This window comes from Natrix helvetica, assembly GCF_964273705.1.
Source record: "Natrix helvetica genome assembly, chromosome: 3".
Classification (NCBI taxonomy): domain Eukaryota; kingdom Metazoa; phylum Chordata; class Lepidosauria; order Squamata; family Natricidae; genus Natrix; species Natrix helvetica.
The window spans coordinates 35,946,637-35,963,673 of NC_138549.1; the positions used below are offsets into that span (position 1 = coordinate 35,946,637).

A 17,037-nucleotide genomic window follows, 5' to 3' on the forward strand; every position below is an offset into this window, starting at 1 on the left:
GGGGGAAACAGTAATTAAGTCAAAATGATTACCATTTGATGACACACTGAAAGTGTCTTCTGGAAATAGAATTGAATGTGTTTTTGAACATCCATTTTCAGAAGACAATTGACTACAAAAATACCTGGGAGATGAAACGGAAGTATCTTGAATTACATTTGTTTTTTCTGACAAGATTTGAAGTGTCAAAATATTTTAAACTGAATATTTATTAGATACCAAAACATCTGTTTTTGTTATACAAAACTGATTAAATCTTTATAGTATAATCTTTTTCTAATCTGTGACATGTAAGGCTTAATTATTAATCTGATGGTTTATACTATTAGAACTTATTACTGCTTGTATATCTTTAAAACAATCTTTTATTTTAAGTTATCCAAGGAGTGCCTTAAAAATAAATGTTTTGCCCCAAAATAGCATTAATTTCTCCCATTACGTTTACAGATACCCTTTCTTATTTTTTGTGAAGCTTTATTATGGACTATAGTAATTGAGGAGATTCCTCAGAAAGTAAAAGGTTTAACTATTTTAGACAGTGAAATAAGACTTAAGAAATCACTTTTTAAATGCCGTTTCTCAATTATCAGAACCAAATATAGTATTTCACATTAGCAAGATCACTGCCATGATCTATTACTGACACCCACTATTTCCTAATGCATAAAGTTAAATTCCCAGTATTCTCAGCAATTTCATATTGACTGGAAATTCCTGGGAGTTTAATGCCATTGATCTTAAGCTTGCTTAAAACAATTCTAGATCAAGCACTTGATTAAATAAAACATATACCTCTACAAAACTTCCAATGAGCAAAGCGATCTACTCGTAACATTTCAGTAGCACTTTGAAAAAGAAGCATCTTCAAAGGGTGATTTTGGCATATTCTAAAGCTCAATAGCAGCCCTTTACAAGAATGACGAGTCCACAATTTATCATTTTTAGTGGGTGATCTATTAATTGGCAATATGCAAGCTCCCAAGTTTTTCAAAAAAAAATTAAATCTATTGATTAAAAATAAAAATTATCTGGGGCGCAGACAAGAAAAAAATATTTTGCTAGGAAGGTTGGCACCCATTTAGTTCCAGGTTTAACATCAGGTTAATTTACTTGAAGTTCAAATTAGTTCAAGTTGTTCCATCATCAACAAAAGTTTCAACATAAAGGCATTATTTAATAAAGCACAAACATTTTAATTGCAAGCAACAAAAAAACTATACAGAATTTTTTTCACACTAATCAAGTAAAAAAAAAAAAGTTCCAAATCAGTCTTATTTGGATGTCTTTGTTTCTGAAGGATTTTCACCAGTGTCAAGTGTTTTCAGCAGTCGAAAAAGTCCAGCTGCTTCTCTTATCCGGCTGAATTCAATACAAAAGGCTTGTACCTCTATAAATAAGTCCTGTACATTAATTATTTTGTTTCGGATCAAGGATTGCAGGAATACACAAACAAGACGTACCAGCCGATTCTAAAGCAAACAAATAATGGATTATTTTAAAAAATAGGTTAGAATAATCTTGATATTATTATGGCAAAAAAAATCTTTAAAGAAGCCAAGTCATTTCATAATTTATCCAAATTTGAAAATTTTAAATTCTGCAATTAACTGATACTCCTAATAGAACATAAGTATTTATTGAAATGTCATTATTTCAAAGTTATGCCACTGAAAAGTGATAGCCAGTTCTCATATTTACAATCGTTTTGGCATCTCCACAGTCACATGATTAAAATTTAGGCACTTGGTAAACAGCATGTATTTTAGGACAACTGCATCTTGAAGTCTATGTGTCACCATTTGCAGCCTTCCTAGCTGGCTTCCAACAAGCCAAGTCAATGTGGAAAGCTATATTTGCTTAATGATACCATGATTCACTTAATAGCAATGATTCACTTAACAACCATGGCAAAAAAAAAATAAAAGGTGAGGCTCAATCACCTTGCGTAACAGAATTTTGGTCTCAATTGGGATTGTAAATTGGGGACTACCTGTATCAAAGGAATTGACAAAGTGAAATAGAATTCTTTTGTTCTACTGTTCTGAAAATAAGCCGTTATATTTCCCTTTTTATATTCACTACATACAACTACAAGAGACTATAATTAATATATGCAAATGCTACATTAGTAGCTTTCTCACAATTTAATGGTGGGTTGTTCTTTCTACTCTTTAATAATCCAGGCTATGGTAAACAGGCTAATAAATGTTTTTATAAAAGAAAACAAGTTGTGTTCCTGCCTAGATTCCAACAGCAAAGCATTACATTTCCCATTTAGTTGTTTTTTCTCTTCACTCAAGTGACAAGAAAAAAGAAACCGATAAGATAGCCATAGCATTTAGATTTATATACCGCTTCACAGTGCTTTACAGCCCTCTCTAAGCGGTTTACAGAGTCAGCATATTGCCCCCAATAATTTGGGTCCCCCTTTTACCCACCTCGGAAGGCTGAGTCAACCTTGGGCCACTCAGCATCAAACTGTCAAACTGCTGGCAGCCGGCAGTCAGCAGAAGTAGCCTGCATTACTGCATTCTAACCAGTGACCATTAGGGCTCCTCCTATAGGACCCAATGATCTCAAAGTATGACTAAAGGCTGCTGTTTCTAATGGCTTTTTCCCAAATTTTCCCTATTTTTTTGTTAGAGTTTACAAATCAAAGAAGTGATTCCAGAGTACTTAGACCCATAATTATATCCCAGTGAAGTTATTTAACAAAATGGAAGATTTGTACAAGAATACGTGCCGATTGACTTTCGTCAGAAATGTTATCTCTGGAGCAGGGAATTAGTGTAAAATAGGAATTATCAAAAACGAGTTTCTTCCATGATAAGCAGAGTAGCTAATAGCAAAGTCTCTATAGATCTACTAGTTTATGTGAAATTTCAAAAAGCTACTAATTATCTACATAGTGACTCCTATAAAGATGGTGAAAGCAGCAAATGACTCATTTATCCCACAATGAAATGCGCCAATTGCACCATTATCTGAAGTTTTAAGATTGGGAAAAAGCAGGAATAGATTAAGTTGTTTTTTCATCCAATTTCCAATTTAGTTTCACCTTGAGAGCACTGCCATTGTAATAGATACCAACTGATTGGTCACCTGATGTCAGCCCAATAGGTAGAAATCAACTCCACAGGTAGGCTACTTTTATTGAGATAGGTTATAATAAAATCTTGCAACAAATTCTGAAATAGGGAGGCATCTGCCTGAACTACTTCTGAATGTTGTCTCATTGTGGATTTTAACAAATGTTTCACCCTGTTTTCTGTAGGCAATGGATTTTGCATGTTTCCATCAAAGTCCTCTTCCTTTTTCCCTTCAGTTAAGGAATGTCTGCATTCATCAAAGTCAGGAAAATGGCATATTAATAAAATCTGACATGCAAGTGGAACATAGGCTCAACAGCTCACCCTTTAAAAGGGAAAAAGTCTGGAGAAATCTTTCCTCAAACGGGAAGAGATAAATATCAATACAAATATAAATATTTCAAAAGGTTAAAATCCTCCTTCAAATGTAGAACCAACAGAGTTATGGGCCCTTGAGTTGTTAAAAATATCCAGAAACTACAGGGCTACATTCATCCATCAAAGCAACATTCCCATCCAACCAGAAATTTCTTTGCAGCAATGACTTTTTGTATTTAAGCTGTCGATAAACAACATATTCAAGCATACGAATAAACAAATGAATACAGAGATGATGGGATAATCTGCTCTATTCATTGTAGACAAATATTTAAAGTATTTAAAGTATAGTGATGAACAGAATTTTGCTATCATGTTTACATTTTGAAAAAACTGATGACTATTTCTGTGATTTTTGTTTATGCCCTTGGTCTTCTATGTATGCAACAATATGTATGTTAGGCATAATATGATGTATGTGAAGTATGCTAAAAACATAAGCAACTAACTTTTTTTTAGTCAAGAAGGTTTTGCAATTCTTAAAACTCTGCAAAAATATTTTTTTGGTTCCCCAAGTATTTTACTGTATTTTCAATTACTTGATTCTAAAAGACTATAGTTTCTTTTTGGACACTTACCTGCATATACTTATCCTTAATTTGTTCACAAGTAGAAATGCAATTGGATATATAAAGATGAATAAATTCTGGAGGAAGATCAACTGCTGTAGTGAGCCTGTTGAATATTTAAAATTTAATTATTTTTGAATTGGCCATCTTTGCTAATATCTCATCTGTCACTTCAGTTCTATCATAACAGATAACCAGTTTGCATAGTGATTAAGGCATCAACCTAGAAATCATAAGACTATGAGTTCTAGTCCCTCATGTGACTTTGAGCCAGTTAGTCTCTCTCAACCTAACTCACCTCACAGGATTGTTGTTATGGGTAAAATAGGAGAAGGAAGGAATATTAGAAATGTTCATCATCTTGTGTTGTTTATAAACTAATAAAGGCATGATATAAAAATATTGTTAAACCTGTATTTTGGTTTTTTATTAATATATACATTGTTGTGGGGCCAGATTGGCTGCGTAGGCATGGCTAGGTGGTTATGTGACTGGGTGAGTGTGGCTAGGTGGTCATGTGATTGGGTGGATGTGGCCAATTTAGCAATCCATTAAACAATACACAGAAATTAAACTTTACTTTTGCTCCTGGGGGTATTTTATTTGCTTTTGTTTGCATGTTGCTCTTTTGGTTGACTTTTCTTTTTACTAGATTGTTTTTTAGATTGTTTAGGAGTCTAGTGGTCCACTACAAGAAACTCAGTTTTGCAGCAATTCTTGGTCCTGCGCGGCTGAATTAATGGCTTCGGCGGGCCATAGTTTGAGGACTCCTGCTTTAAGCCATTTTGGGCTGTTTATGTTTGTCCACTAATAAAAGAATTCATCTATTGCCAATTATCTTGCCCAATTTATACAAAATACATAAAAAGTTTATAGGTCCTAACAAGTGAAGAGCTAATCATTTTCAACTAGAAAAGAAATTCTGAGTGATTGTATGTGACTGTTGTCATATTTCCTTCAAAATACTTGCTATATCTCTTTTGTGTTAAAATAAAGTATCTAGCATGACTAGCAATACTATTATTAAATGTTACTATACATAAAATGTTAAATAGTTAAATGTACCAAAATAATATGCTGTGCTAGAGGACATGGAGTAAATGTAATATCTCTACATCCATCCTTCCTCAGAATGCAACTAAATAATAATTATTGGTTAGATTGTGGATATATGAATATAGTTCACATCAAAATATTATATTTAAAATGTTATCTTTCCCTTCATCAAGAGAAAGGAAACTTTGCAATCTTTAAAAGAATGAACAATTGTTTTCAGACACACCATACGATGCCATTACCTCTACAGCATGTTTGAGTATTGGCATTTTATAAACTGAATGTAGTCAAATATTACATATGAATAGTTACTGTGTTAATCATGGTACCAAAAAGAGTAAATATCCCTGAAATTTATCTCAAAGACTCACCAATACAAATTGTCCTGATATTATAAAAATTACACTAAGTTAACTGTCTTTGAGTCCAATTAAATAACTGCATGTGCCTTATTAGGACATCACTGCCAAGCAAGACTCTTTCTTATAAATTTTCATTCCCCCAATATTCTTCCTCCCATGCATATATACAAGATCTGCTCTATCCTATTATAGTATCTAAAACTGCAATCAGAACACCAATGAAAGCATAATTATAAAATACCTCCCATAATCACAATTAGCCATGTATATAGGAAAACAAGGACATTACTAGGGTGGATAGTAAATTAACCTATAGTTGTCCTAATATCTCAAAGGGTCTAGGGTTTAGGACTTTAGATTATATTCTAAACTGCAACTTACTTTTCCACACAACCTGTGAAAATCAAATTATAGGTAGTCTTCGGCTTACAACCATTCATTTAGTGACTGTTTGAAGTTACGACGACACTAAAAAATATGATAACTGGTCCTTACACTTATGCAGCATCCCCATGGTCATATGATCAAAATTCAGCTGCTTAGCAACCAGTATGTTTTTATGATAGTTGCAGCGTCTCAAGGTCATACCAACATCTGTGACTTTCCCAGCCAGCTTCCAATAACATATTCACTTAACAACCATATGATTCACTTAACAACTGGATCACCAGTCATAAAATTGGGTGAAATTAACTTACCAATTGACTTACTTAGCAACTGAAATTATGGTTCCAGTGGTAAGTTGAGGACTACCTGTACTCCACTAATACAATCATTCAAAGTATAATTTTTTAATGGGGGAAAACTGTGATGGAATTTTGTAAATGTTCATGTAAAAGTTGAAAAATCAAGCTTGTTTAACTAAAAATTTATATATAGTAAAAAAGCATTTTACTTACCGATTTACAACTTCCATTGAATGTAGAGACATGTCCATGTTGACTAATACTGAAAAGTACTCAGTTATCTGACTTGATTGCATTAATTTAAGCAGCATTTCTATAGCTACTAAAGGATTGTTTTCCACCAGATCAGGCAATTTGGCAGGAGTGAGACCAATATGGTAAACAAGCTTAGGATCTTTCTCCAATTCTCCAAGAAGCTGCATTTAAAAATGTAAAACAGTTTAACTATTAACAATTAAGAGAATACTTCCAACTTAGTTTATTTATCTAAATTGCTAGTTAAAATAAAATTATAGAAAAATCACAGTAATTATTGACAGCCAATATGGCATGATGTACAAAAATGAGGGAGATTGGCAGTAAAGATTTTAAATTCTATTGCTTGTAAAAGTGATTTCTGTTGAGCTAATAATTTAAGCATTCATATTCTATTTGATAAAATGAACCCAAGGTTCAAACATTAAACAAGTACAAAAATCTACAAGTCAGCAATTTAAATAGAGTCCCTCAGGACTCTATTCTATCCCCCATCTGAAGCCAATAAGAGTCATATGAAGCTTTAGAGATGTGCCATAGATATTTTGAATTTAAACTCAGTCAATATGAAATTAAATAAAAAACAAAATTTTTATTTCAATAAATAAAACATTTCAAGTTATTAACTGGGTTTTAGTCTTATCTGGATGATTGTGCTCACTATAGCCAGAGTATACTCCTAACTTTGCAGGTTGTAGCTATGGCATTCTGGCATTCTGAAAAATTTAGGAAACTGCAATTGCTTCACAAAGTGGCTGCTAGACTAGAAATTAGTGTAAGATAGTGCTGCTCTGGATTCATGATCTCAACTATGGATTTCTTTTTTGACACATTTTATGTTGACATTAAGCCATAAAACAGTACAGCTTGGTAACCTGAGATACAACCTCTCAATTATAAACCTATCAGGATATGAAGGACTGTAGAAAAGCTGTTCTTGAAGATGCCCCTGTGTTTAGAGACTGTTTACAGGATACAAAGAAAATGGCTTTTTCTGCAATTGTTTATTCATTCATTCATCAAATTTAGCTGCATGTAGATTACATTACAGTAATCCAACCAGATCTGGCCTGTCAAACTGGCGCCCCCCTGGCCCAGATATGGCCTACAGAGACCATACCCACCCCAGCTCCGCAATGGCAAAAAACATTGTGATACATCATGATACGGCCTGCGATGCAAGCTGGTTTGACACCCCTGAACTAGATGGTGACTAGGTTGTCTAAGTGACTGAGTAGAACCTCTCAACCTAGGAATGGGTACAATTGGCACCCAATACAAATTTCAGTAAAGGTCTTAACTCAAGTACCACCTGCTGTTTGAGCAGAAGTCATGAGTCACTGTGATGAAATACATGAATGATCTTGCAGAGAAGATCTGCGTAGGAAATGTTTTTACTTTTTGATGTGGTTACTGAACTGTTAATCTTATATCATAATTTTAGGGTTCTAGTAAACTTGAGCTAGCTTTAATTTAGTTAAAATTAAGATATTATTTTAATAATAGAATTAAACAAGTCAGCAGTTGACTTCATACCTGCGTTTGTTGCTGTGATGACAAAGGACTTTTGAATGCTTTGGCCATGATTCGTTTGATTTCCACTCCGGCACTATTTTTAACACACATTGACTTATCCCACTGAACTGTATGATCTGGCTCTATTGGATTTAACCAAGCTAACTCATCTTCACAAATATGGAGAGGTGGTGGTGGGCGGATAAATTCTGGTCGAAAATGACCTGAAAAATATATTACATTCTTTTTAAAAATATCTCTTAAAAGTCAAAATATTTATCCAACAATCAAAATATTCCCAAATATATTATCTGTTTCTATATGTTATATTGTATATAATGCATTATATTATTCTTTATAGTTGCAATATATAGTATAGCGTACTTATCTATTCTATAAATTGACAAAATCAAGCATCTAGACCAGCATATCTATTGAACCTAATTTATATAAAATAGCATATTTTTTGCAAAGATATTTTTTACAGAACTCTCCAATGCCAATTGGAATAGTAATAAAATAGTAATATGTCACCATGCCATTGTGTCAAACAAAGCTATATTTTGGAAAAGTAAAGCATAAGGAACAGAATTTAAGACCATTAAAAAAACCAACTTATGATTCTAAACAAAATATTATACAATATAAAATATGAACGGTAGAATATAGTGCAGGTTCATGCAAAGTCAATATAGTAGCTAAGACACTGTTCCATGAAACATGAAACCATCTTTTTCTTACACCCTGCTTTTCAAACTGAAGGATTACATTCATATGAACAAACACTAACTATAAATACCAATTTCAGATATAGAAATGAACAGAAATAAGGAATGGAAAATAATATGATTATTTAATTCTTATGTTGTAACTCTGTAAAAGGTAACCCAAAATGATGCATACTTTCAATAGGTGGTTTTGGTCCACTCACTAAGGCTTCAATAATCTGGGATGCAACAGAGCTGTCAAAACCAGAATTTGAAGAATCTGGATCAGGATCACTGAGAATGCTAGGAAAGCTAGCTTTACTTTGTGTTGGTAGCTCAGACTGACGTTCTGAAAGAAAAATTAGATTAATTCAATTTCAGCATCCAAAATCTTGAATCACAAGAAGAATAAACTGGTTGACAAATCTACACTATTTCTGTTAATGAGAAATTAGGATTATCTGTAAAAATTAGACACCAGGCTAGAAAATAGGAGACCGTGAATTCTAGTCCCACCTTAGCCAAGAAAGCCAGCTGGGGGACCTTGTGCCAGTCACTCTCTGAGTCCACATCACCTCACAGGATTGTTGTTGTGGGGAAATTAGGAGGCGGCAGGTCTGTTTACCACCTTGAGATATTTGTAAAATAACTACAAATACAAATAAACAAATCATTCCTTCTTTTAAAATCCAAAGCTCTTAAACTCTAGCAGCTCTTTGACCATACTACATTATTTTTAAAGATAAAGCTGAGTTTCCAACAAGCGATTATTGGTGGACAAAATAGTTTACACAAATTATTCCATAAATACTCAGTTATTTGGATTAACAAGACGATTCATTATCACATCACTATTAGTATTTTGAGTTCCATAACACATCCTGCATGTTCTCTTGTTCTCTTGTTTATACCTCTTAAGACCTGAAAACCCTGTGGTTCCTATTAAGCAACAATGTTATTCTTAGCCTTCATACAACATTCTTCATAGCTGAAAAGAAAACATTTTGTCTCCACCTATTATATTTATAAAACATCAAATCATTCCACTATACTTTTTAAACTGTAAACTTGGCATCTGAGAATCAGTCAGTCCCAGAGCCAAAGTTTCTGAATAAAGCGGTACCTTGTTACCCAACTCTTTGAAACTAATTGAATTTGGTACTCAAGGCATTTTGATGCAAAAGATTTATCACAGTACTCTTTGTTTAACATCAACGCACAAGCTAGAACTTTAATGTCAGTTGTCTTGTGACACTCTACATTATTCCTTACAGGGAAAAATTGTTTGGTATTCATCGTTTTTAGTAGTCATCGCACCTCTCAGAACCAATTAATTATGAGTGCTGAGGTACCACAGTAGCAGTTTAATGGTAACCAATTTTCTGACAGCTAGATATAGAAAAAAAATCTAATTTTTACTGTCTGGAGACAGACTTATATACCACTACTGTTTATAACAACATTTACTTTTAAAAGGACAGACTTAAATATAAAAAAATAAAATGCAAGCATGTAATTTCTGTAGTGTCCATGTTCAGGGTTAATTTGTAAGAAGGGTTTTGATTGTGTCAGTTTCATTCTAACATTCAATATATTATTTTGAAGTTAATTCCTATGGAATTAAGTTCTAAATATTAAGCTTAGATCACTCATCCCAAGATACAGTGACCACAGTTACTTTTTTAAACCTCAAAAGAAAGAGAATAAATTTAGCCCGCATCCTATAATGTATATTGCAAATAACTGCTTATAGAATGGTCCATAAAATCTAATTTACTATTATAATGAGCTATGCTCATTGATATAAATGGCGTGACACTATTATCCATGCCTTTCTCACACTTCTGATAAAGATTAGAAAAAAATTAAGCCCAATTACTTACACTATATTTTCTTTAGGTGAAAAGCAAGTAGCCATGTTAGCCTTCAGGAAAAAAATCATCAGAGCAATTTCTTTTACTAGGTCCTTAAGGCCACAAAAGAAGCATGGAAATTTTCAAGTTCTCTACAGCTCTGAGAGCAAGAAGGTAAATAGAACAAATAAAGAGGAAAGTGTCTGATTTTCAAATGACCAGGTCTATTAAAATATCTAACTAATAATATAAGAAGCAGATTAAAAATTAAAGTTGTTCATAGTTTCATTCACCTTTATTAAAATATTATGAGAATAGATTCTAATCTCAGTATGCCCATAGTATTGATTGATATGAGTTTCAAGTCAGTTTGCTACAAGGAAGAGTTGGAAAACTTCAAGTTTATAGAAAGCTTCAAAAGCTATTTTTTTTAATCTAAGGATGCAACCTCAGAACCAGTTCAATTATAATTCTCTCTTTTCTAAGCAGGGAAAATGAAGTGAGTCTCACTTTGCACCCATGAAGTATCTCTATATTCAACAATATTAGCATAAAATTCCATATATAAATGAGTTCTGGGGGAGTGGGAACAAGTGTCATCTTGACACTTTCGTGATTTGGCCCATAGGAAAGAAAAACTGGACAACTTCCTCACACATCTCAACAACCTACACCCCAAAATACAATTCACCATGGAAATAGAAGCAAACAGCCAACTTCCCTTTCTGGATGTCTTAATCTACAAGAAACCCAATGGCTCCCTAGGATACACCATCTACCGGGAAAAAAACACACCAACCACTACTTAAACTCACAATCCCATCACCACCCTCCTCCACAGATCAACTCTATAGCCAAGACCCTCATCTCCAGAACCAAACGCCTAGCCGACAAAGACCACCTGAAAACTGAATTACACACTCTCATTAATCTCCAACGGATTGCAAAGAAAAACAATTACCAACCTAATCCAAAGGGAGACTCCCCCCAAAAACCAAGACACAGAACAGGACAACGGCATCGCCCTGCCTTACATCAAAGGCACCACAGATAAAATCAACAAAATTCTCCACATACACAATATCAAGACAGCCTTCAACACTGACCAAAAAATAGCCAACATCTTAAGAAACCCCAAAGACAAAATCCAGCTAGAAAACCAAGGAGTCTACAAAATACCATGCAAAATCTGCCCTGTAACATACATAGGACAAACAAACAGGAGAATAAATGCACGCATCGCAGAATACAAGAATGCAGTAAGAAAAAAAGAAAAAACTTCCTCCCTTTTCCAGCACCTTAAAGCTACAGGACATGAAATTAATTTTGAAGGAACCAGGTTAATCTCCAAAACTGAACACTTCAACAAGAGAATAATTATGGAAGCTATCGAAATAAACACCCCCACAACATGAATAAATGTGACCATACCTCCTGCCTACCAGACATCTGGAAACCAGCCCTAGTCAACACACGAGCCCCACTCACCACCCAGGCTGTTACAACACGAAACAACAATAGACACACAGCCAGCACCAATCTACCAATCATGATACAACCACACAACCAATCATTCCACTTACTGAAACAAAGCCAGCACTCCACACACCCCACCAAGATTTATAGAAAGACGGCAGCTCCAATCACACTTTAAGCCCAAAACCCAGCCTGAAGATGGCGAGTGAGACCTCGCTGAAACGTTGCCAAGACAATCTCAATCTTACACAGGAAAAGACCCGAATACAACAAGACCAGCATACCTACACCCGTGAAAATCTACAAAAACATACATACATACATACATACATACATACATACATACATACATACATACATATATATATATACACGTATACATAGACACAGACACACACACATATATTCATTTTCATTAAAAGCTTGTTCACACACAAACACACACACTGAACCATACAAAAAGGCAATGTTTTGAATTACTACCATAGCTCTTATAGAAGCACATTGTATTTCAGAGTATTTGTCTCTTCAGTAATAGATATTAACATAGCAAAGGCTTAGAACTTTGACTGGATTTGCAATTCTCACTATGCACAAATGTCACTTCATATATAGATTCAATATTTCTATAAAAGGATACTTTATTTTATAGGGATTTTTTTATTTTAAGTATAGGATGTTGATTTTCAAGTAACGACAAAATAATGAAGTATTGCTTATGTCAGTGGGTCTCAACCTTCCTAATGCCGTGACCCTTTAATACAGTTCCTCATGTTGTGGTGACCCCCAACCATAAAATTATTTCATGTTTTCTGTATTTTTTCAAAAATATGTGTTTTCCGATGGTCTTAGGCAACCCCTGTGAAAGGGTCATTCGACCCCCAAAGGGGTCCTGACCCACAGGTTGAGAACCACTGACTTATGTGCTTTGTTGATTTCTGAATAAAAATACACGGTGACTCCATAGCAAATTGGATATCTTTGTTTTACCTTCTAATATATCATAAATTATTTCTCCAAAACTATACATACCGGTAATTAACATTGCAGAAACTCATTTTATAATTTTTCAGGCAAAACTAAAAATGTGCTATGGAGTTATGAGGAAAAAGAAAAATATTCACATGCAAGTTTAAACACATTTTATATTTCATTAAAACAGAGGTCTGTAGGAATGATTTGTTTGTTACCTGCTAATGCTAACTGAAGACCGCTTATATCTACAGATTGGCCCATATTTCCTACATCCATCGATACAATCTGTCTTGGAGTCTTTTTGAATAGTTCTCTGGGAGGGGCCAACATCAGCTGGGAAAGAAAGAATCTTTCTGGTGGAGTAATTGCGGGCAAAAAGCCTTTAAAAAAAAAAAGTTATTTTATAGTACCAGCAATTTTCAAAGAAGTTATAGCATTTCTATTGTTATGAGCTCAATCCAGAAAGGTATGAATTCAGTGAAATTAGTATTCTTGCAGGTAAAAGCAGGGGAAGGGGATTCTCACCATGCAACCACCCATCTGATAGTCCAGGCTTCCTAGGCTGTCCAAAATCCATTCGGGAAAATTTGGGAGAAGAGACTCTAGCAGTGCTAAAAGTGAGGTTCTGGACTGAGGGAATTGTGAAAATACATTTTTCCTTCTGTCTTCAAGACTACCAAGTAAGCAGAGTAGAAGTGCCCATTAAGAAAATACTAGGTTAGCTTTTCACAAAGCGACATCTCCTTTTTTTGTATGCTAAATCATACAATAAAATGAAATACAAAGCTTCTGTTCAGCTAAGAGAACCAGAAGCATAGAGAAGCAATAGAAATAATGGATGACAAAATGTAAATAAGGCAGGAAAAAGTCCACCATCATCTTTCCCAATTTGAAGGGAATGCTGCTCACATGACCATAATAATGCATATATCATTGGCTATTTTCATACGCTCCACATTTAAGACTTCCATATAAACAAATACAAAACACTACTTTCATTTATTGCCACAATTCATTGATCTTATCCATATATAAAACCAAATCAAATACTGGAAGTTTGTTATTTATCTAAACAAATCATTAGCTGTTATTAATCTTTCTAGTCAACAATTACATAGAAAGGACAGAGGAAACATTACTTCCAGTATGAGACTTACATAGCTGAAAGTCATGTTTGATATTTATGTATACCAAGGTTGCTGCACAAATACTTGTTAACAAAGAGCATGCTGATAAACACAGAATACATGCTGTCTATTCATTAACTGTCTACTTTCATTTTGTGTGGACATTTTTATACCAAAACCTGCAGGTTAATAAACTATGTTAAGGCATAGATGGTTAAATTAGAACAGAATAGGAATGTTTTCCAATCTTTCATCAGGATAACATTTAGCATTAAACTGGGGATATCAGTCTCAACAACAATCAAAGGTTGGGAACTGAGATATCTGAAAAGAATTAAGGAAGGATTACAGGAGGAGCAGTTATTGCAGTTAGATTTAAGATTATGTCACACAACAAAAGGCAAGAGGATATATTGAACCCCTGATTACAGAGAAATTATTCCTCTCAAACTGGTTGAAGCAACTGAACTAGGGTTGCCCGCTCAGTTTAAAAGAGGGGAGGAAGAAACCCCAAGTTGCAAAATACTCAAACATTACAACCCAGCCTTCAGAGTCTCTATAGAGATTCTCAATCATCCAGGTAGTCATGGTTGTCCCAAAGGTGCTTTTTTTTTGGAGGCAACTGAAACTTTCTTCTTTTTTTCTTTGAAGACGTTTCGCTTCTCATCCAAGAAACTTCTTCAGCTCTGGGGAAGCTCTGAGCTGAAGAAGCTTCTTGGATGAGAAGCGAAAACTCTTCAAAGAAAAAAACAAGAAAGTTTCAGTTGCCTCCAGAAAAAGCACCTTTGGGCCAGCCTTCAAAGAATCCATGTTGCCTCCTACTCCCCCCCACCTACCCAAATTCAAAACAAGTTTCATCTTTTTTCAAGTACACCCTGGGAGGTCCAGGCTTTTACCGAAATGGCAAAAGGGCGCCGACGACCCCAATAATCATTCGCCCAGGCCCAACCGGAGGCCAGGTGAAGGAGCTACCTGAGAGCGGCGGCCTTTCGTTGTCGTCCCCGCCACCGCCACCGCTCCCTGCCGCTCCGGGGCCCGAGCCGGCGGGGGCGCGCTCAGGGGGCGCCGGATTCAGGAGGTGGGCGAAGATGGCGGCGAAAGGGTTGGCAGCGAGCGGCTCGGTGCGGTACATCTCCCAGAGTAGGTAGAGGGCAGTCAGGCGCTGCGGCGGCGTGGGCAGCAGATCCGGCTGCTGCAGCAGCAACACCAAAACGGAGCCTACGCGGAAATGCTCGGCCTTTCCGAAGTAGTGATGGAAGGCGGTGGAGAGGCCCTCGAAGGTGCTGCCTCCGGCCTCCTCAGAGACGATGCTCAGCAGGCTCGTCAGCTCCTTCGGAGAAAGGCTCATCTTTCCCGGCAGCGAGGCGACGGTCTCACTACTGTTGTTGCTGTTGCTGCTGCCGCCGCCGCTACTGTTAGTACTAAAACCGGCGACGGAAGCAGCGCCGGCCCCACCACCGGGAATCGAACCTGCCGCCGCTTCCACAGCACGGCCAGGGTCGGGACTGAGGCGGACCCCGCTCGCTAGCATCCAGCTCCACCCTTCCCGCTCTCGGCGGCTTTCTGCGCGCGCCCGTGCACTCGACCTACCTAGCGACTCCTCCCCTCATTATTTTGTTTTCCCTTCCCCGCGCGCGTGCCTCAACGAGCCGCTACTCTCCCCCACCAATCCGATTCTCTTTTTTTTCCCTTTCCTTCCGCGTCCTCCGGATTTTTCCCCCCTGCCGCTGCTACCGTAAAGCGACTCGTGGCATTTGAAATGATCGCTCTTTTTCAGTACTGCCGGAAAGCCAGGGAAGGAGGAGGAGGAGGAGAAGGATATCGATAGAACGGTGTTTCTCAAGCTTGGCAAATTTAAGACGTATGGACTTCAACTCCCAGAAATCCCTAGCTAGCCATGCTGGCTGGGGATGTCCGGGATTTGAAGTCTACACATCTTAAAAGTTGCCAAGGGTTATGAAACACTGCCGAATAAGAATGGAAACTAGGAACTATTTCATTAGCTGTTTAAAGACGTCATCTCAGGAAAACAAAAGGAAGAAATTGTTTTCCTTGCGTGTTGATTTTTGAAATCTGGAACGAATACGTTGCTTTGTTAATACATTGGAAGTTTAAGTTCCAAATGGAACTTAAAAGTAGAGAACTCAGTCAATCTCATTTTAATATTTAGAGGTAAGAATGACGTACTTTTATTGCACCATGCAATGTAAAATATGTGAGTTTAACTACTCTCCATTTGGCATCTTCCTTGATCTTGAAAAGCTAAGCTGGGTCAGACCTGGTTAGTACTTTTTGGGATGGCTATGAAGAAATAAATAGATTGTAGACTATATCTGAATATTGGGGAGGGAAACCCCAAGAAGACAATGACAACACTACTTCAGGACGTGTTACCAGAAATCTACATAGAGGTATTTATAAAGTCACCACAAGTCAAACTCAGTTCAAGGAGACTTTTCCCTTTATGTTAACAGGTACATTCTGTGAGATTTAACAGAGTTTATTTCTCTGATTTCATCCTGAGTTTTTATCTTATTTTATCCATTTAATTTAAAGCAAATCTGATGTATAGTTAAGCTGAGACAAATATTTTTATGGCTATCTGGTCTGAATATATTATCTGCACATTTGATTCTGTGGAAGATTTAAACTAGTTCTGTGCTCTAGTGCAAAATTAGTTCAAATCCCATAAGCATAAAATCCAAAAATAAACAAAATTTGTACTTTGAATGCCTTAATGTCTCATTAATGCATTAATGAATGCATCTTCCTACTACTTTTGGGGTCTGGATGAAGTATGTATCCCTTCATATCTTCAGGATTTTTTCCCATAATATACAACTGAAATTATTAAAATACAACTCACATTTGTCTGTTCAGAATGAGATAATTATATCTTGGCTAATAATCATTGTCACTACTATGATACAGAAGTGTAGATCTGATGGTTTTATATTGGATAAAAAAGTCTAACTGAAAAAAGTCAAAT

General features: G+C 35.8%; 1 protein-coding gene across 1 annotated transcript; it reads right to left on the bottom strand.

Annotated features, from left to right (window-relative positions):
* Nucleotides 1-453: 453 nt before the first annotated feature.
* Nucleotides 454-15,694, bottom strand: CNOT11 (CCR4-NOT transcription complex subunit 11). The gene is made up of 7 exons (XM_081947310.1): nucleotides 15,021-15,694; nucleotides 13,137-13,301; nucleotides 8,814-8,966; nucleotides 7,932-8,134; nucleotides 6,354-6,556; nucleotides 4,046-4,142; nucleotides 454-1,469 (listed from the first exon to the last, which is right to left on the bottom strand). Exons 1-7 carry the CDS (start codon nucleotides 15,577-15,579, stop codon nucleotides 1,272-1,274), a joined length of 1,578 nt encoding a protein of 525 aa, XP_081803436.1. The 5' UTR covers nucleotides 15,580-15,694; the 3' UTR covers nucleotides 454-1,271.
* Between the last annotated feature and the right edge of the window lie 1,343 nt (nucleotides 15,695-17,037).